General features: G+C 43.9%; 1 protein-coding gene across 1 annotated transcript in view; it reads left to right on the forward strand.

Annotated features, from left to right (window-relative positions):
• LOC142831632 (hepatitis A virus cellular receptor 1 homolog) overlaps window positions 1-15,005 on the forward strand; it is a 31,099-nt gene extending 16,094 nt beyond the window's left edge. Inside the window, exons 5-9 of the mRNA XM_075941839.1 lie at window positions 197-233; window positions 9,434-9,446; window positions 11,793-11,850; window positions 13,968-14,300; window positions 14,995-15,005. Of these exons, the coding sequence (XP_075797954.1) occupies window positions 197-233; window positions 9,434-9,446; window positions 11,793-11,850; window positions 13,968-14,300; window positions 14,995-15,005 (452 nt within the window). The remainder of the gene's footprint in view (window positions 1-196; window positions 234-9,433; window positions 9,447-11,792; window positions 11,851-13,967; window positions 14,301-14,994) is intronic.
• Window positions 15,006-22,234: the final 7,229 nt, after the last annotated feature.

A 22,234-nucleotide genomic window follows, 5' to 3' on the forward strand; every position in this document is an offset into this window, starting at 1 on the left:
CTGTGTGCGGGAGTGCACCAGTCCATGATGAAGAGAAGGTACTTCCGGTGGGACAGGAAGAATCTTCCCAATGTCACAAGGGAACAGTTCAATTCAAAATCAGAAATGATAGCCTTGCTTAGAAGAAAAGATCACGAATGTTACTGATGACATGTTCAATTCACCTCTTCCTAACTGCCCCTGCCCTCCATTTCAGAGTGCAGACACGTGAGAAAGAAGAGGAAGCCAGAGACGTAAGTTGTCACGCTGTGTCGATTGCGTTGGAAACTGCAGTCTTGTAGATTCCTTATGTTTTTATCTTTGTTTTCCTTTTCTCCTCTTCTTTCTCCTTCTCCACTTCTTTTTTGACATTTACTTATTTTTAATTAATTTTGACATTTACATTATTTTGGCCATGTTCCCTTCCACCCACCAACTCCTCTTGGAGCTCACCACCTCCTGCCCGCCCTACATTATGTTCTCTCTTTCCTCCAACAATAGGAAAAGAAAACGCATAAAGCCCATAATACAAAAATGAAGATAAAACAAGACAAAAAGACTGTTTTCTGTCAGTTGCCACATTAGCTCACATGAGCGTCCTGACCCTACGTTGTTCCCATACATTTACGTGTGACACTGACCCAGGCAAAGAAAAGCCTTGTCCCATCTTCTTTGTAAATGATGGCGCAGGCGCTCTGATGTGGCTGACCACGTCTGCATTTCAGCAGTAGAGATGGCCAGTGTTCAAATGTCCACTCTGCCAAAACACCACCCATGAGTTAAAGTTCGTCTGTTTTCTTCTCTGATTTGCTGCTTCATGAGTTCTAGAAGGCTCACATAGCAGTCCACTGTGACTATCAGGGTAACCCCCTCCCCCCATCTAATGGGAAACCCAGATTTGAAGCGCTAGTAGTTCTCTCCCAACATTAGTTCCTCTCCCTACAGTGCCTGGTGTTTTGCACACGTGGTGTACACGAGTGTGCCCCAGACTGTACACTTTGCAACTATTTCCCAGACGACCAGCCCCTGAGGAAAAGCCCTGCTTCTTTACTTTACACATTTCCCCTCTGTGTTAGCGTTAGAGTGTGCAGATGCTATGTAGATTTCAAAACCATTTTTAAATATAAGAACTTATTTAAATTTTGTTGTGGTAGAAGGTGGTGGTGTGTTTGTCTGCACACACACAGGTTCCATGGCACCTGTGAAGGCCAGAGAACAACTTTGTGAAGCTGGTTTGCTCCTTCTGCCTTTCTGTGGGTTCAGGGATCCAGCATAGGTCACCAGGCCTCCTAACCCTTTCTAAAGAGCCACAGTCCTAAGCTGTAAATACAGCAGTCATCCGGCTCTTAGCCCAGTTCCCACATGCACACCGATTAGGTAACTTAGTCTGATGTTAGTCTTTTTAGACTTTCTACTTTTGTGTTCTATTACTTGAGTATTCTGATGGATGCCAGTATGAATTATTTTGTTTTGATGTTTTTTTTAATTTGCCTGACGTTTATTAAGCAAACTTTTCTATGAATTAACATCAGGTCCGTGTATAGGGCTATTCATTCCCTGTTACAGTTTTGGGAATGGGGCTGCTTCTGTCCTGAATGCCCAGTCTTGCTGAATCATAAATGGAAACTCTGCACAGACCTAAAGCGTGACTTCTTTTCCCAACAATTCTCTCCCCAGCTCAGTCGTCTTCCATGCTGACCAGAACGAAACTTTTCAGTCCACAGTGCACCCCCAAACTGAAGACAAGTTCTACATTACGGATGACAATTCTCATTCAAGGAGTAAACCCTAGTTGCCTTCTGAGGGGTCATCATCTCAAGACTGCAGAAGAAAGTAATGGGTTATAACCACATTGCTGTATTCTTTCTGTGGCAGTTCATCCGATGTCCCCACTAGGGGCAATAGTGAAGAGGGTGGGCCTCTAGCTGTCCATAGGCATAGTCACTGTTAATATAGTACTCAGTCTTGTCACAGACTGGGGAGTGTTCTCTCAAACATGAACACTTTAGAATTTATTGTGTTCTTTAGATGCCATAAATTGTGTCCTTGAGGTCTAAGGTGCTTAGCAGTACTCTGTACCAGGGGAATACTCAGAACCCTGGGCAGTACTCTGTACCAGGGGAGTTTACTCAGCAGCCTAGGCAGTAATCTGTACTAGGGGAGTACTCAGTACCCTGGGCAGTACTCTGTACCTGGGGAGTACTCAGTACCCTGGGCAGTACTCTGTGCCAGGGGGAGTACTCAGCACCCTGGGCAGTACTCTGTACCTGGGGAGTACTCAGCACCCTGGGCAGTACTCTACCTGAGGAGTACTCAGCACCCTGGGCAGCACTCTGTACCCTGGTCAGTACTCAGTACCTTCTGTCTGATGTTGCTGACTAGACCTAAAAAATAACCCTGTAAAACTTACTATTATTAAAATGTAGCAAAAACAAAAAATTGTGTCCTTGAGAAACAATCATTGGTAATGCAATGACCTGCATCTGTCTTAGTTACTGAAACCGTCAAGAAGAGAGGACTCGGATTTAAAAGTAAAAAATAACTAAAAGTGAGGAGGCAAGACTTAGCTGAGAAGTGAGAAATAGTTCAGGATTATGTTTTACCGCAAATCAAAACATCGCTTTCCTCTTTTTCCACAAAGGGAGTGAAGTCGCGGGAGCTGCAGATTTTAACTTCTGCAGCTGAACAGAAAGGAGCCTAGAGCTGCGCATGCTTTCTAATGGCTCATGAAATATGGAATATAATGCATTGTTATATAGATGAGCTTAGGATAAAGATGGATCTGGTGACAGTGGGCCAGAGAGACATCAGGGAAGAAGACAGTGGACCAAGGGACTGAGGTCATCAGTGCTGTTTCCCCCGTAGTCTGACTCCATGCCCAGTGCTCCTATTCTCAGCACTGGGCTCTGAATCAGGAGCTGGAAAGAGGCAATGCAGAGATGAAGGGAAAGAGGGGAGCAGGACACAGGCTCTGCCTGAGAGAAGTCCCATTCCAGGTGTGACAGAATTGGGACTAGCACTGGTTTCTTTCAGAGTTCTAAATTTATAATTGTCTCCAGATCATATTTATAATTAAATTTATTTCAGGAAGGCAAAGCACTTTTCATGATGAATCATTTTGTCACAATCAATGAAATACTTGGTTTTGCTCAGAGTTAACAAAGGCTGTTGTATTGACATCTTCATTAACAGGCTGATTGTTGGCAAGATCTGCTTTTCAAGGCAGTAATAATTTCTATATAAATTTTCTGCCTCCTGAGTGCTGGCTCCCCTAGTTGTTGTCTTATCTCCGCATGCACTTCATGGCACTGTACACACATACATACACACACACACACACACACACGGGGGGGGGGGAGAGAGACTAAATAACCAAAATGTAATAAAATTTAAAAATTTAAATAATAAATTAGAATAAGGTAGAAAAGACCAACGTTTGAGTGCTAATTTATTGATTTATTTAGTGATTTACCTAAAAGCACCATTTGTACTATTTGTCAAGAATGACTTCACTTGTTATCACAACAGAACAATCTGGAGAAACAACTGAAGCAATGGGTCGTTGGCCTTGACAACCTATGGACTGTCACCTGTGTTTCTCTAAACTCTTGCTTGCTTGTCTATCCAGTTTGTGTTATTTTATATTACTGTGTAAATAAATGTCTGGTTGCTTTCTACCCGAGAGAGGAAAGAAAATGTGTGGATTTGGATAGGAGGGGAGATCGAGAGTATCAAAGGGGAGCTGGGGGATGAGAAACGCTAATAAAAATAGATTGTATAGAAAAAAAATAGAAAAAATGAGAATACTAACTAGACCCAGCATGGAAGCCTTTGATTCATCAGTGCCATTTCCTGTCTTCCACTTTCATTGGAGCTCAAGTGTGTATTCTAAGGAGAATCCCACAACTACAAGACATGGATAGTTGGCTATCTTCTTAAATGAAATGGTACCACATCTTACGTGGTATATCGTGTGGGTATCCAAAATTAATTTCGAGGCAGGGGACATTGTCTTGAAACAGGAAAGTCAGAGGTTTGTGTGATCATCCTCATATGGAAGAGGAAACAGAGACCCAGAGAAGGGAAAGGCCTTGACCCAGGTCATCAGGTTAGTTTGTAACTAATGCAGAATCTTAACACATAATACCACTTTTCACCCCAATATGATCAAAAAGGAATGGTTGACCAGGCACTGTGGCGCACACCTTCAATTCCAGCCTAATGCATGCAAGGTTAGAATTCTACCCCTGAGCTACAGTGCTAACCCATCTGCTAGAAATCTTAAAACAAGGTAACACGCATAAACAAACATCACCACAAACTTGTACAACCCAGGGGTTCCCAGTGCTGTCTGCACCTGGGGAGGAGATGTGGAAAATGAGAACTCAGACGGTAACTACAGAGATGATAATGCTCCTGTTTGGAGGCAGGGCCTGAGCTATGACATTCTCCATGTGACCTAATGATAAGACAGGGTCTTGAACCTCTCTCTGGTCTAGGCCTTTTGTCGCCTTCTCTAGGCTGCATCCTTGAGTACGAAAACACATAGCAGGTACATCATTGGCCTTCACAGTGAGGCCTCTTCATCCTGGGCCTTCCCATGCCACCCCCAGGACTGTAACTAGAGGTGATAATAATCCATATGTGAATTATGATATCATGACCCACGGGTGATTCTTATGGACAAAGAGGACATGGGAAGGGTCTACTCACCTGGTCTGATGTCTAATTTCATGTTTACTTTTTTATTATTCCCTAGACCAGGGAATTCTACCCGGCAGCAGTAAGTCCCACGGTCAGCTAGAGTCACATTCTCTATGGTCAGGGACACATCTCCTTTGAGGAAATTCCCCTTTAGCTGGTATCTTCTGGATTTCTGATGTATCACATTTCTCTCATCAGTGTTGAGCACCCAATTGTCACACTGTGACAAAAGACAGGGTCCCTTGCCCCAGCACACAGGCACAGGTGTCCCATGGGCAGCTAGACTGTAGTCTCAGGGCAGATACGCATTCTTACCGACCTCGACTATAAATGCATCTTCCATAGACCCTACACAGAGAGGAGAGGAGGGCGAGATGGTGAGCCCTAACTTCGAGCTCAGGAGACCGGTGGAGACAGGAGAATTGAAAAGTTGAAGGCAGAGGAGCTCTATAAGCAAGTCATAGGTCATTCTGAGCAACGAGACACTGTCTCCAAAATCAAACAAATCAGGGATGGTGGGCCACACCTGTACTCCCAGCACTCAGGAGGCTGAAGCAGGAGGACTACCATGAGTTCCAGCCCAACCTGGGCTGCATAGTGAATTAGAGGCTAGCCTGGGATACAGAGGATTGTAGGGTTTCCAGCTCAGGTGGTCAGAAGCGGAGTCTGTTGCCTTGCTGCCAGTTTCCATATACTGGGGTACCACTTCTTCATGCGCAGAACCACTGTCATTGGGGAGAACTATGGATCAGTTCTGTGAACACGAAGTGAGAGGGATAATGGAGGTGGACAATCAGAAAAATGGCCACTATTGCCCATGAAAATGTCTCATCTAGCTGGGGTCTGAGCTAGCTGCCCGGTCATTAGCCAGGGGAGGGGGGACCGAATCACCACAATACAGTGAACAAAAACCTTGACAAATAAGAAGCTGCTGCATTTCACACTGCTGGGGTCGCTTTAATGTTCAACAGTAGTTCCTTTCAATACATTTGTATGTGCACATCTATGTAAGAAAGCAGTCAGCCATATCAAATGGGCATGAAACCATGATTCCCTTTCCATACTCTTACCAGTTCATGCTGATCACTTTGAGCCCAAACATTAAATAGTTCTCCACACACTGCTGCTCCCTGACATGGTGTGCACACAGAGAAGCCTACTGTGCACACACACACATACACACACACACACACACACAGAACCTGCACTTGATTTTCTCAGTAGCACTGTGACTTCTGGCATTCTGTACCCAGATGATTACTCAGGCTCATGGCTTATATCACGAATGCATCACATTTATTACCTACTTTCCAACTGTAGACATTTAGCATGCTGCCAAACATGTGCTGTTACAGCCATCCTTGCCATGACCATCCCTGTATCTCCCTCCTGCCATCTGTGACATACCGATGTCACCACTGCTCAGCTGTGAGCTGAGCTTGCACACAAAACTCTTCAGTAAAAAGAAAAAAGAATCAGGCAGATCTATGTGACTTTGAGGCCAGCCTGGTCTACAGAGCGAGTTCCAGAACAGGCTCCAAAACCTACACAGAGAAACTCTGTCTCGAAAAACAAAACAAAAACAAACAAACAAAAAGTAAAAGGAAGTGGGCAACTCTAGGAAGACTGTTTCCTGCATGGTTGCTCTATAATGGATCTGTGCAGCAGCACCTGTGCTGGGCTGCAGCAGTGTGGTTATGCCAAAGTTAATCGCTAGGTCTTAGCCAAACTCTCCTGACCTGCTGTTGGCTGAGCTGTGGTGGAAGGTAGGCTCAGTGCAAAGGGTGAGGGGCTTCAAGACCTGTCTGCTCCAGGCCTTAGGGAATTCTCTGCAGTTTTCACTGTTCTTCCAACAATGACACCAACCATCCTCCTTAGGCTAAGAATTCCCAATACACAAGCAGCAGCCTCACCATCCTGGAAGCTCAGGTAAAGTCTCTGAATCTGACATCCATACCCTTCTAACTGCTTCTTTCCAGTCAGGCTGTCACAAGACACTCTGGGCAGGGCAGCCTGCTGGAAGCTAATTGCTTACAGTATTCTGGGAAGATACAGATCTCCTTGCATTGTTAATTTCCTTGTTACTGTTGTAGAAATCTTTATCCTGAAACAATCTGGATCTGCAGCAAAATCACGTGTCCCTGTAGCCATCCAGCTCTTTCTAAGCATGCAATGTATACATCATCGTACTTTCATCAAAATAAGGAAACTGGCATGATCCATAATTCTTACTGGGAGTCCTGGGACTGATTCCTCAAGTTAGATTGCTTAAGTTGGGTGTGGTTGCTCATGAATGAAATTTAAAGTGGGCAAGTGAAAATCCAGTACTGGGCAGGGAGATTGCTAATGTGCTGTCAGCCTGGTCTACAGAACAAGACCCTGTCAAAAAAAAAAAAACCCACAAAAAAACAAAAGCAAATTAGGTGGGCTTATAGGTCAGTAGTATGAATAAATAAATAAATAAACTAAGTAAATAGATAACAATAACAGATTATGCTCATCTATCCTGAAATTCTAAAAAACAAAAAACATACAGAAGAAAAGACAACCATGGACTCTGGTTGTCTATAACTAGAGAGGATGGAGCATCTAAGACCAGGCTCAGCTATGTAAATATGGTGCTATTGACTTACAATGTTTCGCAAAGATGGGTTCCTGGAAACAAGCTATTAGGTGCTGTTTTTCACTTACATTTCTTGAAGTCTCCCCCCCCACACACACACCCTCGAGTTGTCATTTTTAATAAGTACGCCTTGTGAAGAAGCAGAGAAGAGTGTGGTGACCCATTCCCAAGTAGGGGTGTACAAAATACACCATATGCTTTGTACAGCTGCTCTTGGCATGGGCCGTTCAGACCCACGAACAGTTCTTTATCAGATGATCATCCTTCCTGGGGATGTAACTCACGTTTAGAGTACTCGCCGAGGGTGTAAGAAGCCCTGGGTTGGATCCTCAAAACAGCAGAACCCATGGGTCCTGGCTTACACCTGTGATCCCAGCACCATGGAGAGAAGGTCACGAGTTCAATGAATGCTTGGTGACAACAGAGTTTAAGGCCAGCCTGTATTACATAGTGAGACGCTGTCTCAAAATGAAACAAGAAATACAGACAGCAATAACAACACCTACATCAAAACTTAAATAATTACTCTGACTTAAAATGACTATCCTTTATCCATTCAGTAAAGTTTAATGTTTTTATTTTTTTTAATTTAATTTAATTTATTTATTTATTTATTAAAGATTTCTGCCTCCTCCCCGCCTTCGCCTCCCATTTCCCTCCCCCTCCCCCGATCAAGTCCCCCTCCCTCGTCAGCCCGAAGAGCACTCAGGGTTCCCTGACCTGTGGGAAGTCCAAGGACCACCCACCTCCATCCAGGTCTAGTAAGGTGAGCATCCAAACTGCCTAGGCCCCCACAAAGCCAGTACGTGCAGTGGGATCAAAAACCCATTGCCATTGTTCTTGAGTTCTCAGTATTCCTCATTGTCCGCTATGATCAGCTAGTCCGGTTTTATCCCCTGCTTTTTCAGACCCGGGCCTGCTGGCCTTAGTGGGTTCCCGATTGAACATCCCCATTGTCTCCGTGTGTGGGTGCACCCCTCACGGTCCTGATTATTATTAAATTAAATGGAGAAAAATTAGTTTAATGTTTTTAAATCTTCTGGATCCTTCTTTCTTCCACAGAGGGGTGTGGAAGCAGCACCTTCACATCCAACTCCCCGGGCAGTGGTGGTGGTGCATGCCTTTGATCTCAGCACTCAGGAGGCAGAGGCAAGTGGATCTCTGAATTCAAGGCCAGCCTAGTTCACAGAGTGAGTTTCAGGACGGCCAAGATTACACAGAGAAACCCTGTCTCAAAAAAAAAAAAGGACTCCTCAAATGAGATAATGACGAGCTAGTACAATTCTTACCTCAAAACTGTCCAAGGCATCTTTAGAAGGACCATACAATGTTGGCTAGTAAGTTTATAATTTGGTTTAGGGGAATGAGGATACCCTCCAAATTCATATTTCCGTCTGGAAATGCTCTTATTTGAACAACGTAGCACCCTGTAGTCGCCAGATGGGGAAGTAGTCACAATGCTCCCTGTCTTACTCAATGCCCACACTCTGGGTGCCTCCAGCGACAACTCAGTAACAACTAAAAGGTGCATCCGCAGATGGAGATGCTTGGCTTCAGCTGTTTCAAAGATCTCATCTCACCACACAGCCCTGGCTGACCTGAAACTCTGTGTGTGGACCATGCTGCCATACAGCACAGAGATCTGCTTGTTTCTGCTCTCCGATGCTGGGATCAAAGATGCGCACCACCACCTCCGGCTCTCCTACATTCTGGGAAGCAGAGGCTGGGCTGGATGTATTCTTTCATGTTTCATTCTGAGCACGGGCTACTAGTAAACAGTTTTTAGAAAGATGTTAATTGAATGGGATATAATATATAATATAATCCAGGGGCTATAATATAATATATAATATAAACCAGGGGATATAATAAGAGTCAGGTGTCTTTTCTACTCTTGCTCCAGAGACTCTTGGTCCCTACAGTTCATTCTTCTTTCAAGAGTGTGGTTTATTCGCTGTAAATTGAGAAGGTTGGTCCAGGTGATAAGGTCCCGGTCTCCAGCCCTCTCAGAAGCAGCAGGGTCCCCAGGCCTAGAGTCACACCTCAGATGAAGAAGATCTTTGCAGCTTTGGAAACCCAGAGGCACATCAGCCATGCTCCCACTCCCTTGTGTTCTCTTTCCTACAGTCTGTTTATGTCAGTGAGTAGATGCTATCTAGTAGGTGGATTGGAGGACTGGAGAGACTCGATCCTCACACAGAACAGGTGAAAGTGTGGCCAGGAAATAAGGGAGGAATTCTGGGAGAGACCTGTCATTATCTACCAGCAGTTCTGGAAGAATCCACCAGCAGCAGAGGAGTTTCTCCTTCGAGGAAAAACTAACCAGAAGCTGTGGCTCTCCTACCTAACTGGTAAGCACGGTCTTCTGCAGACTCATGCTGGAGAGAAGCCATCAGGATGTTGCAATTTGGATTTACGGGATTTCATATGGGATTATCGGACAATGATGACTGAGTCTCTAGGCATTAGGGCAACTTAATATCCAATAGAGTTCTTTGGATTCTTGGAGGTAGATCTTCCTTTAAATGCGATAATAAACTTTTGTAGAAGAGTTGTTTATTTACTTATTTATTAATTGATCTATTTTATTTATTTTGGATCTTTGAGATAGTTTCTTTTCTTTTTTCTTTCTTTTTTTTTTGCATAGCCTTGGCTGACCTGAAACTCATTCTGTAGAACAGACTAGCCTCAAACTCACAGAGATCTGCCTCCCTCTGCTTCCTGAGTATGAGGATTAAAGGAATGGACCATCACTGTCTGGCTCATAGATGAGCTATTAAAGCCACCTTAAGACAGATTAACATGAGAAATAATAAGAAGAAAGCTGTAGAAAACAGTCTGGTAATCCTGGATTAATCCCTATTTATTTAGGTGGTATCTATAATATGAGTCATGTGTGATGTTATCTAAATAATAGGAAGATAGGAGCAAGGAGCTGAGGGCACAGCCACAATTGCAGTCCCGTCCATTGGCTTTTGTGGTGTGCAGATTAAGAAACACTTGTACGACCATGAGTTGTATGAAGCGTAAAGAAGGAACCTAGGACGGCTGCAGGATGGCTCAGTGACAGTGAGCTCGTGGTAAGAAGACATCACGGGCAGGCAGGGATGGTGCATGCCTTTAATGCTCGCACTCTGGCGGCAGAGGCAGGCAGATCTCTGACATCGAGGCCAGCCTGGTCTGCAGAGTGAGTTCCAGGACAGCCGGAGCTACACAGAAAATCCTGTGTAGCCGAAACAAAAAACGAAAGCATCACTTTGTGTGAACGTCTGTATGCGCCCTGTCCTCAGCCGAACTCGACAGGCACAGAATGGTCAGTGCCATGTGCTGCCATGTTGTTTTAGTTGGCAAAAAGCCATACTCCCGTGGGCCGTATATTTCTAAAATTTGCCAATTAATTAAGTAACAATTTTTAAACTTTCTCCTACAAAATAGTCTCAGTGTTTGGCCAGCCATTCGTGGCATTAGCGATCCCTTCCAAGTAGAGAGGCTGTGAGTGTGAGCCCTGTGAGGTCCCAGGCCTGAGGATGCTGATACCATCACAGCTGTCCTCGTGACAGCTGTCACAGGTCTCAAGAGACTAGAAATGGGGTGCACATCTCCCCTCTGAGAGGAAGTCGGGGGATTTTGAACAGAGTGGAGTTGGTGAAGTACTAGGCAGGCTTACTTCTATTCTTATGGTTTAGCAACTAAAAGAAAACTAGAAGTTGGAATCTGAACATGCACAGCATCCTTCATAAGAGGCTTAAAAGCAGTTGCCTTGGGGATTCTGTGAGTATTTGGTGCCTGTGAGTAAACAGCACATTGTCTCCTTCACAGCAGATTCTCCAAAAAGCTGAGCAAACATTGGTACTATTTTACCTAGAAGGAAATCTCGGCATGGAGGGGCTCTGTGGGTGGAAAGTTTTGATCTGTACCCAGAGTTTTTCTGGGTGTCTCTAGACATGACCCGGGAAAAGTCAGTCTCGGTTAACGTGGGTGGCGGCATGAGTGATGCTTCACTTTCTTGCTCAGTCCATCTTGCTAGCGATGGACTTGGATGAGACTTAGGGACCAGCCACTGTGGCCACTGAGCAGAAACAGCTCCATGTCCACCGGAGAGCAAGCTCGTCTTCACTATCCGAAGGCCGGTTCTTGCTTAGGGCTGTACCCAGGAGACACACTCTTGTTTCTGCCTCCAGTTTTCTTTCTGTTTGCTTCCTTTTTTGTGTCAAGATCAGGAGTGAGACTGATGGCTACGTGTGGGGGTGGACCAGGAAAGAAAAGGCTGCTTTGGAGGACAGCTCTCCCTGTCCAAGGCACACAGCCCTCCACCACCGGCAACTTACAGAGCCCTGGGTGAAACCTTTGAATGGGTTTTCGTGACCCAGTACAACAGCCCCAACATGACTCACATAGATAAGTTGCCGCCTGAGAATTAAGACATGACCACATACCAGGTACTGAGTGCCACAGCCAATCAGAGCCTCTTCTCTTTGCCCTCCAGGTCAACACCATGATGCATCTTCAAGTCTTCATTGCAGGCCTCATACTACTCCTCCCAGGTAAGTGCGCATGTGAGCTGGGGAGTGCTGTGGAGGGTGGATAGATATGACTTAGGGACAATGCATTCCTCACTAGTTGTTGATTGTGAATTGTGCAGAGAGGAGAGAACCAGGGTAAAATTGGAGCTCTGAAGAAATTAGTTACTTGTATGTATTTCAAAATTGATGAACAACAACAACAATAATAAAAAAATAAGAGTATGTGAGGAGTGAGTCCATGCGCGGGCATGCATTAAACTAGTAAGGGTGAGTACATGGGCATGTATGTGGTAGACAAGTAAGGGGTAGGTACCTGTACATGCGTGTGATAGTCTAGGAAGGGGTGAGTGTGTATAGGGCTTTGGGATAAAGTTATTTCTTATCACATATTTTTATAACTTCATCATAATACCATGTATTATATTTGTGATCCTGAAACAATATTAGTCCAAAATTAAGTAATGTGTGTCCCAGTATGAAATATACACTCACTTTTTTATACATCAAGGATCGTGTTTTTTCAGGTCATGTCCCAAACTCATAGCTTAGGTTTGCATATAGGTGATTAGTTAAGTGAATCTTACAATCCGATGTTTTGTGATTTTGTTTGCTTATTTGTTTGTCTCTGGTTCTGGGATCCAGCACAGGGGCTAGCATGGGCTAACCAAGCACTGTATCATTGAACTCCCATCCTCAGCCTTCAGAGTTCCTTCAAAGGCCACCATGGAATCAAATGACAACAGAAGTTTTCTTCCTCCATCCAAAAAGACACGTATTTCAATTTTTGTTTTAGTTTTAGAAATCGCATGATTTAATTCTGGACTGTATAATCTCCAGTCCTGGTATCTTCCTGTGCAATTGGTTCTCAGTTTCTGGAATGCCACCCTCTTACAACAATGGATCCCTGCTTGGATTTTTCTTCTTAAGCACTGATCCTAATACCTCACTCTTCCTCATAGTATTCTAAAATCCTTTCTGAAAAATTGAAGTTGAGCCGATAATGCTGTCAACAAAAACTTGGCTTTGTTATTTGTAGAGGAGGGGAGGGTAAGGAGCTGATGATTCCACTTATAGAAGAAGAAAGAGGACACGCAGGGGTGGTTTGGGGCAGGGTCTCTTGAACCCAGGTTGGTTTTGAACTCACTAGCTACCCAAGGCTGGCTTTGAACTTCTGACTTCCTGCTTCCAGCTCTCGCAGAACTGATTTGCAGGTACCATCAGCACACACAGCTTCTAGGACAGCAGGCTTACGTTAAAAACCTTAAACTTGAAGTGCATTCCCTGGTCCCAGATAGCTAAAAGCAACACGAGTCTTGCTCGGAAAGAGCTTACCATTTAGTAATCTGATACCAAATGGTCAGTTCTGAACACATACACAGATATACAGTAACAGAGAGATGGAGCAGACTGTATTTATGTATTTCAGGATACACACACATACGTATGTGTGTGTGTATATATGTGTGTGCGCGCATATGTGTGTATACATGTAACAACAATTAATAAAAAACAGAGGCCATGAATTTGAAAGAGAGCAAAGAGAACTGCATGTTAGGGTTTCAAAGGAGGGTAGGAAAGGGAGAAATGAAGTAATCACAATCTGATCTAGAAAAAGTAAAATAAATAACTTTTAGAAATTAAATTAGAGCTGGTCTCAATGGCACATACATGTAATCCCATCTCTCAGGTAAACGAGGCAGGGGGATGGTAAGTGCAAGCAAATGTAGGCTACAGAGCGAGACGCTGAATAAAAATAAGCCAATGGATCAGGCATGGTAGGAGCTTTAGCCCCAGTACTCAGGAGGCAGATGGAGGAGGAGGAGCTCTAAGGGTTTCAGGCTAGCTAGTTTGTAAGTGGATTCTACGCTTGCCAGAGCTACATAGCGAGCTCTGATTCAAAAAGAAAGATGGAAGAAAATAAACTAATAACATCCAAAATCAAGAGAGAGACAGACAGAGAGAGGGGGGGGAGAGAGAGAGAGATAAGAAATGATCAAAAGCATGTCTCCAAAGCATCATGACCCATGTTTAATCCTCGGTTGACACAAAAAGAAAAAAATGAAGAAGAAATGCAGATATAAAAATAAAATTGTAGGAAACCGTTGAGAGCTCATTCTGTGTCCCCTTCTTTACCCCAGCTGCTATAGAATCTCTCCTGGAAGTGCATGGAGTGCTGGGCCACCCTGTGACACTGCCGTGTACTTATCCGGTATCTCATGGAATCTCACCCATGTGTTGGGGCCGATTGGCACGTTTTTCTGATAAATGTAAAAATGGTGTTATCCTGACCAATGGCTACAACATCTCCTATAAGAAGAACAAGCGTTACCACCTAAAGGGGCCACTTCTTCAAGGAAATGTGTCTTTGACCATAGAGGAAGTCACTGAGAGTGACAGTGGCTTCTACTGTTGCCGAGTGGAGATGAAGGAACGGGATGCTGTACTGATCATCTCACTGATAGTTCATCCAGGTAAGCTGCCCTTGTTGCCTTGCTTATTTATTGCCAGTGAACCAACTCCTCTGTTTGCTAATAATTTGTTCTCTTCCTAGAACAAGAAAACAAAGACTCAAAGATTTTTGTTATTAAACAGTTGCTTTAGTTTTGAAATGTAATCTCATGTATCTTGATGTCTACGATCTCCCGGTCCCCATGCCTCTAGCTCTCTAGTCCTGAGAACACAAGTAAATTTCACCAAACAGAGCCTTAATATTCCCTTTTGAGGCACAGGATACCTTTTATGCGCTTGCATGAAGTCCTACATGGGCTAAGTCAGGTTCCAGGTCCTAACTGCACTTGGGACCATCTTGTTGGTCCAGGAAACTGCATCTGCTCTCCATCCTGAAACTCAGCAGGGAGCTTTATCTAAGCTGAGTGACCTGAACGAAAGACTGTCCTCTGCCTCAGAGTCAATGTCTTGTGACTTTAAGTCACCTGTCCTTTATACTGTAAACGCCCAGCAGCCCTGACCTGAAAAGCAGGCCATGCAGGGAGCTGCTGCACTGATGAGCTGGCTTCCACAAGGGTCAGCTGACCTTGCTGAGCACTTGCCACTGAATGGCAGATAATCAGCCCACCCACTGACCACACTGTGTAGAGCCGCGATGATGTTTTCCATACACACACCTCCTTATAGGGTAATAAGGTCTTGGATTTGATTCTGCAGGATTGTTCTAGACTTGTTTTACAGTGAGTTCTAGATGAAGGAATGCTTGCCCAAGTTCTGTCTCTACAAATACAAATAGATTTTCACTCTTTTTGGGCTCCTGGGAGAAGCAACCTTCACTTCAGTATGTGTAAGGAACACAGAAGAAAAAGGATGTGTTTTCTGATCATCTCACTTGGTGCCTCTTCCGTTTACTGCAATCTTTCCCTAGAAAGCAATCCAGCACAGAACCCACCAACGATCATGACTAGAAGATTCTATATTGGAATCTCCATTACCTTGCTGTTTCTCCTTCTTGCCAGCACAGTGGTTATCACAAGTAAGTAATTTAAAGATGATTCCCAATGGTAGGACAAATGACAAATGATACATGGTAAACAATAAAGGATCGCAGAAACCAAAGAATTTTTGCAAAGCAAACAAGTTTTACTTCTAAAGAGGGGTGCAAAGCCACTTTAGTCAACAGAACAAACATATCCAGTGGGGGTTCCACTGGGCCTTTAACTCTAAATCACAGAGTCCTGTGCCTGCCTCTGAGTGCTCAGAGCTGGGCCTCACAGTCTAGACTTGTCATATAAAGCAGAGCAGTGACTAGGGAGAACGGTTCTGAGCACAGAATTTGATGGTAGGAAAATGTCTACTTCACAGTTCCTCTTGCCTAATGGTGTCTTCCCACATTTCTTTCAAGATGGCACTTCCTCTATCTTCTCTAGCCCTGTGGTAGAAGACAGTGCATTTTATGTCTACTTCCCAGACCAAGGAACTAGAGCAAGGCTTCTCAGCTGTTCTGACTGCCTGCAAGGAACTCCACATGCCATGGGGTTCTTTTCTGTGTTCCCCAATGCAGGATGCATATTATAGTCCCTTCTGCATCCCAGGGATGTGTTAGGACCTCCTGATCTCTGACAATATTCCTAACTTCTGTGAAATGTACTGTGACCTTGGTTTTGCATCACAATGTGGGTGCTAGGGACCCAGTGGGTGTTCTCTGCAAAAGCAGCAAGTGCTCTTAACCACTGAGTTAAGTCTCTAGTTTCAGTCATTTATATTTTCTGTATAGCTTCTTTTAATTTTTGAGATTATAATATAACAACGTCATCTCCCCATCCCCTTTTCTCCCTCCAAACTCGCCCATATGCCGCTCCGTGCTTTCTTTCAAATTCATGACCTCTTTATTCATGAATTATTACATGCATGTACGTATATACATATGCATCTATATCCCTAAATGCAACTGCCTCCATCTGTCTATTGTTCTTTGCAGGCATGCTTCCTTTGTTTCAAGACAATGAACATGAGCTCATTATTGCTCTGTTCCACATGACTGGGTCAAAAATGGGGAATCAGACTATGCCTGTCAAGCCTCAGGAAGTTTCCCTCTAATTATTTAGCTCTTGTATATCCAAAATGATCACTTAAGCCGGCATACCTATAATTCCGGGACTTGAGCTGCTGAGGCCGAAGAATCACAGCTCCTAGGCTAGAATAGTAGGTGATGTATAAAAGAGGGGGCTAGAAATTGCATAAAATACTATAAATGTGCTCCCTTCCTTAGGCCAAAACCACTTATTCTCCCCTAGGGAGGGCGTTTACTGGGAGAATAAGGTCTTTAACAGGGGTGAGGGAGCAAGAGGTACACACCTCCTAAACTGTACTGAGGAAGGAGTAAAAGCCAATACAGTGAGTGCTTTTAAAGGGTCCTTAATGGAAGAGATCATCAACAGGACCTGTATCTCAGGTCACCTTGGAGACGCTACGTTAAAATTAAAGACCTAAACTTCTTCTTAATTCCTTTCAGTGAAAGACAATTTACCAATGTCATTCTAGCACGTTAGGGATGCTCTGTGGGTGAGTGCACCAAGCCATGAATGCAGAGACGATACTTCCTGTGGGATACAGGAAGGAACCTCCCTAGGTTACCAGGGAATGATTCAACTAAAAACAGAAACGATATACTTGATTAGAAGAAAAAAAGCACCACAAGTGTTTTTGAGGATATGTTCAATTTTCTTTTCATCTCCCCTGCCTTCTCTTACCCAAATTTAGAGTGCATCCATATGAGAAGGCAGTCGGGATCTCGAAGGTAAGCTGGCACGGTGTGTGTCAATTGCTCTTGAACTTAAAGACTTGTATATTTTTCTTGCTGTTGTTCCTTTCTTTCTTCTCCTCTCCCCTTCCCTCCTCACCTTTCTCCTCCTCTTCTTTCTCCCCACTCTCCTCCTCTTCCTCTATCCCTTTCCTCTTCTGTCTTCCTCCTTCTCTTTCTCCTTCTCCCTTATTTTCTAGACTGAGATATTTTTCCTGGCTACCATTGCCCACCTTGATTCTAAAATGAGTTTTCTGAGCCCCTCTCTTGTCCTGATACCTACCAGGGATGGGTCAGCATTCTGATTTCCCTACCTTTGTGTCTGAACTGGTACCCAAGGAGCCTTTCATCACTGACTGCCTGAATGGTAGATTTTGCTCATGGGAGATGAATTGAATGAGTTGCTTTGATTTCCCTTTTCAGCTGACTTAATGCTTCCTTCATTGGGTGCCTATTGTATTATAAGCTTGTGAAAGGGGGAAAGACCTCCCTCAGCTGTTACACTCTTGCACAGGTCTCAGTTTTGGCTCCTACGACCCATGTCACAGGACTCACAACTGCCTGCATTTCCAGCTTCTTGGGTGTGTGTGGAGAGGGTAGCATCTGCATTCGTGTGCACATATGCACCCCCACACAGACACATAACTATACATACATAATTTAAAATAAATCTTGAAAAACAACTGGCGGGCATACATGTTATTCGCATACACTCAAGCAAAGCACACACACTAAATAAAGAAATCGGTATTTTCTAGAAAATTGATGAAAAAATCAGAAATCATAAGAGCTATTAGGCAGGTCATTTTAGGATACCTTTCAGGCAAGTAGCGTGGGGGGATGATAGGGTGGTGTGGTGGGCTGTGTGAGTGAGTGATGGAGGAAGGTCATTGGTTAAATAAAAAGAAACTGCTTGATCCTCATTGGTTAGAAGATAGGTGGGAGGAGTAAACAGAACAGAACGCTGGGAGGAAGAGGAAGTGAGCTCAGACTCCACAGCTCTCCTCTCCGGAGCAGACGCCTCAGAGAGACGCCATGCCCCAGCTCCGACCCAGGATGGAATTAGGCTAGAATCTTCCCGGTAAGACCGGTGCTCACAGATTATTAGAGATGGGTTGATCGGAATATCAGAATTAGCCAGTAAGGGCTAGAGCTAATGGGCCAAGCAGTGTTTAAAAGAATACAGTGTCCGTGTAATTATTTCGGGTAAAGCTAGCCGTGCAGGCGGCTGGGGTGTTGGGGACGCAGCCCCGCTGCCCTTATTACTACAAGTGAGCCCCAAGGAAGCAGAAGATTTGGAGAATTCCTGTAGAGGAAAGGGGTGCAAAGGACCCGGCAAGGCAGTGCCTCTGCCATTCGTACCAAGTGCTCATCACTCATTTATACAAACTGCTGTTGCCTTGTAGACTCTTTCAGTCTCTCCCCCGTGAATGACTTGTAGTTATCTGCATTGATGTAAAGCCATCTAATCTGCTTCATTTTGCTCAAGACTGGCTCCATACAGGGACCTTTTCATTTTTCAACCAAAATTCATACCCGTCTGGCTACTGTCCATCACACCCAGTTCTCTTCCGTGGCCCATTTCGACTTAAGACTTCTCTGTGTCTGAGCCAATTGCGTGAGCCAATCCACAGTCAGCGGATTTAGCTGTTCTTGTTTCTGTCCTAGCCCTCACAGTAATGAATATGCCACGTGCCAAATAATGTTTTCTAAGCATCTTATATTAGGAAAACAGGCTCAGGAAGAAGGGTCCCAGGTCACACTATGTAGAGCACAAAGTCCTCATTCTTATGACGCCATGTTTAGAATTACTTCCGTTAACAACTTCTGATAATAAAAAGGAAATTTTTCCCTATAGATGAAAAGCACATCCCTTTAAACCATTGCTTGCTCTTTGTGACTTTGTATCATTTTTAAAAACTTATACTTTAATTCTTATTTTTTATTGTGTGTGTGTGTTTGTATGAGAAGGATAGAGAGAAAGAGAGACAAGGAACAAGGAAAACAGAGAACGTTTGGGTTTGTTGTATACATGTGTCTTCATACAGAGGCAGAGAAGGGTGTTGAGTGCCCCACTCCATCTCTCTGTGCCTTTTCCCATGGAGGCAGGGCCCCTCCCTGACTGATAGCATGTGTATCTCTGGGCTGTCAGCGAGTGAGCCCCACTGATTTTCCTATCTCCATCCTCCCCTGTGATGGGGTTTCAAGCATGTGAAGATGCTTGATTTGTTACATGAGTGTTGGGCCTGAACTCTGATATTCCTTCTGTGCAACAAACACACTTATCTCTAAGTCATGTGTCCAGCACCAAATCTTGGGTTGGTTTATTATTATTATTTTGTTAAAAATAATGAAGAAAATGTAACATAAAAAGAAAAACAAGCTGAGTTTGAGGCCAGAACTAAACCCAGCCCACTACTTGACAAATTCTAGATATTTAGTCATGATATTTTCTGCCAGTTATACAACTGGTTCATCCAAGTTCTCGATTCTAAATTGTTTCCATACATATCCAGGTGTCACTGGCCCAAGCATAAAAGCTTTGTCCATGTTCTTTGTAATTCTCAGAGTAGGTGTGTTCTTCCTGTGGCTTCCTGGAGGTGTTCGTTTGGGTCCTACATTTCAGTCATAGAGACTGTGTACAAATGTCAGAACTGCACTGTGTTGAAATGCCGCCCACAAGTTAAAGTTAATCTGTTTTCTTCTCAGATTTGCTCCTCCATGAGTTCTAGAAGCTCAGACATCAGTCCACTGTGCCCACCATGATTAGCATGGGCGCAGAATGAGCTCTCCAAGTGAAGCCCCTCCCATAGTTGATGGCATGACCAGTGCTCTCCCCAAATTAGTTCCTTGATCTCAAACGCCCGATATATTTGTGTGTGTGTCATACGAATGTCATACATGTAGTCTTTGAAACGGTGTCATAGAGCGCCAGCTTTTGTGAACAGGTACTGCACTTTTACATGTGTTCATACTTCATGCTTAATGTCAGGGAATGTAGACACTACGCAGATTTCAAAACCCTTTCTTCTTTTAAATAAGAAATTATTTATTGTTGGTGTGTGTGTGTGTGCAGGTTGCATGACTCCTGTGGAGGTCAGAGGACATCTTTGTGGAGCTGGATCTTTTCTTCTACCTTTATATGGACTCCAGGGGTCTCACTGAGATCACCAGATGCTCCTGACCCATTCTAAGGAGTCACAGTGCAAAGTTGTCAAGCCAGCGGTCATCCAGGTCCTAGCCCAGTCCCCAAGGGCACATCTCAGTTAGGTAACTCAGCTCGATGTTAGGTATCTTACTCTTGATGTTAGGTATCTTTTCCCATTGTGTGTGCATACCCTGATGGATGCCAATATGAACTGATATTTTTAAAAATAATTCTTAGTCAGTCTGATGCCTATTAAACATACTTCCCTATAACTTACTACTAGGGCTTTGTGTGGAGCTGTTGACTGGTACTGTTTTTGTGAAAGAGGCTCCTTGAATCCTGAGTATACACCATAGATGAAAGCTCTTCGTGGACCTGAAAGGTGACCTCACTCTGTTTTCTTCAACATCTCTCTCTCTGCAGCTTGGTAGCACTTCGTGTCTGTAGGATCGGAACTTTACAGAATATAGAGAGCAGGCGACCACGAGCCCAAGAGAACATCTACGTTATTGAAGATGGCCCTCCTGTCTGAGATTAAGTTGCAGTAGAAGACAGCAATGAGATATCACCAAGCTGGACACCCACTTTAAGCTCCAGGACTCTTTCCTGTGTTGTTTCATGGGGAGTTCCTGCTTTCCAGCAAGAGTAGAAAAGATGGCCCTTTCGCTGTCTGTCCCTACTCTCACTGTTAAAATGATGTCCGGTCTTTGTTCACGGCAGAACTTTTTCTCAAACATGTTTGCTTTAACATTTGGGGATTCCTTTAGATCACACGATTCTTTTTTTATATATTTTTATTTTTTCATTCAAAAATTTCCACTTCCTCCCCTCCTCCCATTCCTCTCCCGTTCCCCCACTCCCCCTCCTCCCTCCCCCTCCAGTCTTAAGAGATGGCAGGGTACCCTGCCCTGGATCCCATGATTTTTTTATCCATGAAAGAGAAATCATTGATAACGCAAGAATGGATTCCTATCTTGGTTGCTAAAACCATCCAGCAGAGAGGACTAGAAATCTGTCTGTCCTGTTCCCCAAACTTGCTTGCAGTCAAACACAGTGCATTCTTCGAAACTGAACGTTTGGGACTCAGTGGAGAATAGGGCATGCACACATGAAAAAAAAAAAAACAAGACCTGGGCTCTAATCCTAACACTGAGTGGCAACAGTTGGGTAACTTGTTCTGAGTTTCTATTTCTCTTCATCAATTTTATGTTAATGTTTCCACACTGACCTTGATGTATCATGATCGTTGCAATGAAATGTCACTCATGAGAGTCTCTGAGGAATTGTGAGGATGGCTCATAGCTAAGAGTGTATACTGCCCTTGCAGAGAACCTGAGCTGGGCTCCCAGCACTGACAGTAGGAGTTTTACATCTGCTGGGACTCCAGCTCCAGCGGATGTACCACCTCCCTTCTGGCCCTGTGAGCACATACTGGTACAAAAATACAAATAAATCTTAAGGTTCTTTGAAGATGGAAAACCTACAGTGTAAATTTTCTCCCAGGATATTTCATAATAATAAGAGATCAGGAGTTTGTGCTCAATAAATGACTTAACTTTTGTTACATTCATAGACCTCTTACATGATCTCTTTCTTTAAAGAATTGTTTTCATTTGAAATACTTAATGTTTGGTAATTTTCTCATACTATAGGAAAATTTGTTAATTTGGGATTAATAGGATAGAAGGAGAGGAGTTTAATTAATGTGTATTTTAGCTTTACCTTGTTTTGTTTCCTCCCCCCCCCCCCCCCCCGCTTCTAAGACAGGGTTTCTCTGTGTAACAGTCCTAGCTTTCGGGGAACTAGCTCTTTAGACCAGTCTGGCTGTTTTTGTTTTCTTGAGACAAGATCTTGCTAAGTAACCTCTACTGTCCTGAGATTTCCTTCTGTAGATTAGGCTAGCCTAGAATTCGCAGAGTCCCACCTACCTCTGCTTTCTGAATGCTGGGACTAAAATTGTGTCCTGCCTGGAACAAGCCTTGTTTGATCATATTGAATGGTGTTTC

Source organism: Microtus pennsylvanicus, chromosome 11 (assembly GCF_037038515.1).
Source record: "Microtus pennsylvanicus isolate mMicPen1 chromosome 11, mMicPen1.hap1, whole genome shotgun sequence".
NCBI lineage: Eukaryota > Metazoa > Chordata > Mammalia > Rodentia > Cricetidae > Microtus > Microtus pennsylvanicus.